Genomic DNA, 5,588 nt, shown 5'->3' on the forward strand with positions numbered 1-5,588 from the left:
AGGTTTGACAAATAATGCAATTCATTTACACACATTATATCGTTTAATCGAAACTAACTTAACTTCAATATCTCATTTCAACCATAGTAAAAAACTTGCGTGCTTCTTATTTACTTGTCAATGTCATCAAGTTTTCAAACCAAGTAATCATATTACATTTTCCCCACTATCAAGTAGCCTTCATTAAAAGTTTTATGTCATTTAGTTTGATAACTAATGACAAAGATATTTAGAATTTGATGTATACTTCACCTAAACCATATGCTCCTATTTGTGCAAAGTATTATTCACAGAAACAATTGAAGCTTCTATTTATATCCAGTAACTTCTTCGCATCAATTTCAAAAACAGTATATTGCTGCTTCATCTTCATCTAATTTTTCTAATCACAATAACAGGGTGACAAGTTGTGTTCAAAATCATATAAGTTCAACAAGATGATTAAGGATGAGCTTTCGTTGTAACTCATGCCTGTAGTGTAGAGAAGTGGAACAACATAAAAGGGTACACCTACAACATATGAAAGCAAATTTCTGCGATGATGCGCTCGTTTATCACTCAGTTGCAGGTTTTAAACATCAAGTGGAATGGTTAAAACTGTGTTCAGAGTGGAAGTATGTCATTTTTCTGAAACCCGGACGCTCTCGCTTGTCAACCACATCTTCTTCTGAATTATTAACACTGCATCATCCTCACCTTGATCTGATTCTTGTTCTGCATTAGATTTCGTCACTGCATCCCAATGCAATGCTGGCAAGAACTTCTTTATAGATAACACTATTGATCGCTTATCACGGATTATTATGAAACCTTTTGGTCTCAGTATTCTATCCATCTCAATCAATAAATCCTCTACACTGCATTCTTTCTCAATGATATTGGAAAATATAGTCCATGCATGGAGTAGATCATACGTACGAGGGTAAGTTGAAAATGCTTCACACCTGTTGTAATATCGATGCACAAAACAAGGTCATAAAAAGTTGGTATAATATCGGCGAGCACAAAACTTAATTGGCATTGGCCTGTTCTTCTGTTTTAAGGCTCATATTACAGCATTGATTTCAAATGGGTACTATCTTGCATTTTATATTCGTTTGCCTCAAAGTAGAGCAATGTTGTCAATCGCAGATAGCGAAAAATAGTACTATGTTCAAATTCTACTGTGCAATAGTGCTATACCTTCTATTTGACAATATTTTGCACTAAATAACGTATTGCAAAACAATAGCGATTTGTTCAAAATTCCGCTGGGCTATAGCTCTATAGGTGCTATTTAACAACACTAAGGAAGAGTATTTTTTAAGATGAAGCAATAAATTAGACAGTAATAGTTGTTAATGTAACCGATGAAGATCATTATTATGTAAGAGCCATACCAGTTATGAACTGTTCCCAACAGCCCTCTGTCATATATGATCTTGAGTGTGTTTGGCCCATTTTCAGGCACAACATTCATAACCCAAACATCTCTATCTTTCAAAGAAGCTGCAAAAGAACCCAAATTTGCATTCATGTCCATCACGTTCCGAATCGTGTCGGGCTTTATTTTACTGTTTAGCAGTTTCCAGTAATGACTAACTTGTTGTTGCCAAACATCCTGCACAAAATGAGTCAGGTGAGGTCATATACCCAATAAATCAGATGTGTTGGCCACCTATCGTGCCTTCGATTCAATTCTAATGAGTAAAAGGCTTTCATTTTTGAAGATAAATGCAGAAAACAAGATATGTTTCAAATTACCATGTCCTTTTCAAACATTTCACTAGAATAGTTAAAGTCGGCAAGACGAGGAGGTGGAGCAGTCAATCGAGCTGGCCAAGGAGACAAATCACTTCCTCTTGCTTTATGAACCTCTGTAGAGGCCAGTAGAATATGTGGTTATTGATTTTTCAACTTCTAATACAAGAGGCATGAATTAATTCCAGAAGTTGCTGATTTAACAGAAATACTTGCAATATTAATATATGCAAATATGCAGTTGTTTAAATTTGTCAAATATAATGCAATCAGAAAGAACATGGACTTATTGAGAACAGCAAAAGTTATTTTACTTACAAAGTTAACTCTTTTATACACCTGCATATCAAAAGACAGTTTTTTCCTTGTATGTTGTTTCATCACTTATTAGACATAAATGTTATTTGAACATCAATTTGAAACAACAAAATTCAACAATTTTTTAAATGGTTAACGCAGTTGACACAAGATCAATGAAGTGTTAGATTTGGTTAATATATATATCAGGCATCTATTGACTTTATTAACCATAAATTTAAATGTTATTAACCTTGATTTTTTAAGTGTTCTTTGAACACTTGAAATCATGATTAATAATGTTTAAGTTTGTGATTAATGAGTTATCCAATCTTGATATATTCACCAACCACTAATTGAATTGTGTTAACCATGTGTTTGAATTGTGTAAACCATTTAAAAAGTTGTTGAATTTTGTTGTCATAAATTGATGTTCAAATAACATTTTTGTTTATTATATATGGCCATATTTTATAGAACTATTAATATTATCTGTAAACATTTTTATTATCAGTTTATTTCATAATTTTGACATTGAAAAAAATATTAAATCATTGTATGAAATAGTGAAAATATCACTCACGATCGGAGTAACGTGTGATGCAAGCTTTCATTTTAACTCCCCAAACAGCATCAGGATCATCATCAGAACTGCAGAGTGGAGGCTGTGTATCGGGCTCTCTTTTTAAGTAACAATCGTTTGTGAGAGGCTTGACCCATATGACAGTCTGGTTCTTCTTAGAAGCTATTTTCCAACACATCCGCTCAACAAGAGCACTCATTTCTCTCCATATTCTCCTATCCTCGTCATCCTGAGCATAAGCTTCGGGTGACGAGTAAACAAAGTAGCCTCCTGGCCTGAGTATCCTATCCAGTTCAAGAAGAAGTATACCATCTCTTTGAAGCCAATCAATTCTACAGCGCGAACAATGAGCAAGTTCAAAAGACCTACTAGGGTAAGGGAGTCTTAGCGTCCCTAGGACACCGAGATATGCTGGAATTCCTCTCTCTAAAGCAAACTGGATTTGATTTTCGTGAACGTCGTTCGGCGCTAATGACATTGCTATTACATCGGAAGAAAGAAGATATCCTCCAAAGCTTGCAACACCACAACCAACGTCAAAAACATTGCGGAGTTTTCCTCCATTGTTTATATTATTGTTCGGAAAGTTGAGCATCTGTAATACCGATCACAAATATCAAGTCATTCATTTTCCCATTTATGTAATATAGTTTTATGTATGTGATTAGTCCAACTCAAATAAGAGTAACCAGCTTACATTGGCAATCGACGCAATATATTTATCAGCACCGCGATGGAAGTGAGTTCCTCCACCGGGAAAAACTATCTTTTCACCTTTTACTACCATCCAGTTCTGGTCAGATTTCTCGGTTGCAAGATGCGTATGAGGTATATTTGCTCTCCATACCTGATCTCTGCTTTTCGGCCACTTGATTGGAATCTATTATTATCAAAAACAAACAAGCCACGAAAAATATTAAGCATGGAAAATTTCAAAATATAATGAACTTTCTTAATTCCATATAAGAAGCAGAGCACATTTAAGAGAAACTAGAAAGCCACCTTATATCCTGGAGGAGGAGGGATCAAGCAATTATAACGCCTCTCAGGCAGCGGGCAGTGTCGCTCATAATGTTCCATCAAAGTCAGATCAAGCTTCAATCTTGTTTGGTATATTAAATTTCTATCTAGACAGGGAATTAGCTCCGAGAGTCGATCATCGCAGACCTTCAAAAGTGAAAAGAAGCGTAAAATAACTTGAATGCTTCATATTAGACACCAACACTTGAGACCAATGGGAACAGTTAAAATGTAAAGTTGCACGGTTCAGGTTGAGAGAACTCACGGGAATGGTTTTCGGTACAACGCTGTCATCTCCTCTTCCTGTTTCTAAAGATTTGCTAGTGTACACAATAGAAGATGAACCACTATTCCGAGAATATAGGTAAACTAAACCACCAACAATTAATAAAATCAACACGGTTGTGATCAAACGCTTTCTTGGGTTCCCATCTGCTCTTCCTCTTGCCATTCTCGCCACTACACAAGAATCACATTTCACTATAAGACTTCAACTGCCAAACAGAAAAACTATAATTTACAAGGCAAAGAAAGTATTCCGTCAAATAACCACCCAAATTTTTTCTCACAACACTCACTAATTCAAAGTTCATGCAGGAATCACTTGACTTTATGACTCGAGTTCCACAAAGCGCCAAGGTGATGCAGTTGAGAACCACAAATCAAGAAAAACTGCATACAACGTTTAAATCAAAATCAATGAAACAGTAATAGCACTATCATGACTGAAAAGCTTGTAAAACACAATTGATGTGGCATAAATGAATTTCCTGAATACATTACTTGAGATAAAAATTTACATACCAATGAATTACCACATAACTGACTCAACAGAAAAAGAAAGAAAAAAAAACCAAACTGTCATAACTAACTGAATACAGCACATGAATACATGAAGCAATCATAGTATTGTCTAATAGTTCAAAACACAATCATCCATTGTTGGGACTTGATGCTCATACCCTCAAAAAGAAAACATTAGAATTAGGGAAAATTCTAATATGGACGACGGTCTACTATTGACTAGTACTTGAAAAATGTTTTAAACTCCAACCACCATAGGCGCCGTCTCTTAGAAGTAGAAGCTAGCGGTCATCTTCATTTCCATGACTGAGATAATGACTTAATTTATACCAGTTTGATAAAAATAAGGGAAAATAAATATATATCTCGTATTGAATCGACACCAATCATATCATAGTCGTATCCATAAAGAATAGGAAAATCATGAAATATTACTTATGAAAATTATCGTTGACCATCATTAGAATTTCAATAATTTTTATGTATTGGTCCATGGTAGACCACTTAAGAGGCTGCCCCCTAAAATTAGACCATAAACACACTAAAGATTTTCTATTCATTAAAAAATAAAAAATTCTAGACGAGCAACCACCAGAGAAAATCAACAATAATGAGTGTGATAGTAATGAAGAGCAAATCAAAATTCTAGTAATATAGAATATAACTAAACAAGCTAATGCAAATGAAATCCACAGAAATTGTGCAAAACGCATAATCCACAGTTGCGACAGCTTTCAATGACCTATTTCATGAATAAAGTGAAGTGATGGAAGAGATATTGATAGCACTAAGAAATTGGGATGGAAGATGCATGTAGAGGAAATGGATCTGAGGAGTGAGAGAGAGAGAGTGAAATTGAAGCACGTACCTGTTGCTAGAAAGAGTGAAAGTGGAAGGAGGGTATTGGATTTGAAACAGAAAACAAACAATGTAAAATGTTCCAAAAGGGTGAACAATACAATCCCATTTTTTATTATTATTATTATTATATTCATTCATTCATTCATAAATCATATAACAGATATTCAGATCTAAAATCCCAAATGCAATATGACTCTAAAAGGTGTGTGGGTAAGTAAGTTGCTTTACCAAGGTGGAGCAGCTGCCAATTCAAAAGTACCATTAACAACTGTAATAATAATCT

General features: G+C 34.7%; 1 protein-coding gene across 3 annotated transcripts; it reads right to left on the reverse strand.

The window, feature by feature from the left end:
* Nucleotides 1-339: 339 nt before the first annotated feature.
* On the reverse strand, nucleotides 340-5,588 carry LOC101497053 (probable methyltransferase PMT3). 3 transcript variants are annotated; one of them, XM_012714346.3, is made up of 9 exons: nucleotides 5,534-5,588; nucleotides 4,219-4,312; nucleotides 3,906-4,099; nucleotides 3,623-3,787; nucleotides 3,318-3,500; nucleotides 2,621-3,215; nucleotides 1,744-1,856; nucleotides 1,380-1,600; nucleotides 340-944 (listed from the first exon to the last, which is right to left on the reverse strand). In XM_012714346.3, coding segments are annotated over exons 2-9 (1,797 nt in total). In that variant the 5' UTR covers nucleotides 4,220-4,312; nucleotides 5,534-5,588; the 3' UTR covers nucleotides 340-619. The 3 variants fall into 3 exon arrangements, with proteins under 3 accessions (XP_012569800.1, XP_004495086.1, XP_012569799.1); XM_004495029.4 differs by lacking the exon at nucleotides 5,534-5,588 and adding an exon at nucleotides 5,313-5,485; XM_012714345.3 differs by lacking the exon at nucleotides 5,534-5,588 and adding an exon at nucleotides 5,187-5,305.

Source organism: Cicer arietinum, chromosome 4 (assembly GCF_000331145.2).
Source record: "Cicer arietinum cultivar CDC Frontier isolate Library 1 chromosome 4, Cicar.CDCFrontier_v2.0, whole genome shotgun sequence".
NCBI lineage: Eukaryota > Viridiplantae > Streptophyta > Magnoliopsida > Fabales > Fabaceae > Cicer > Cicer arietinum.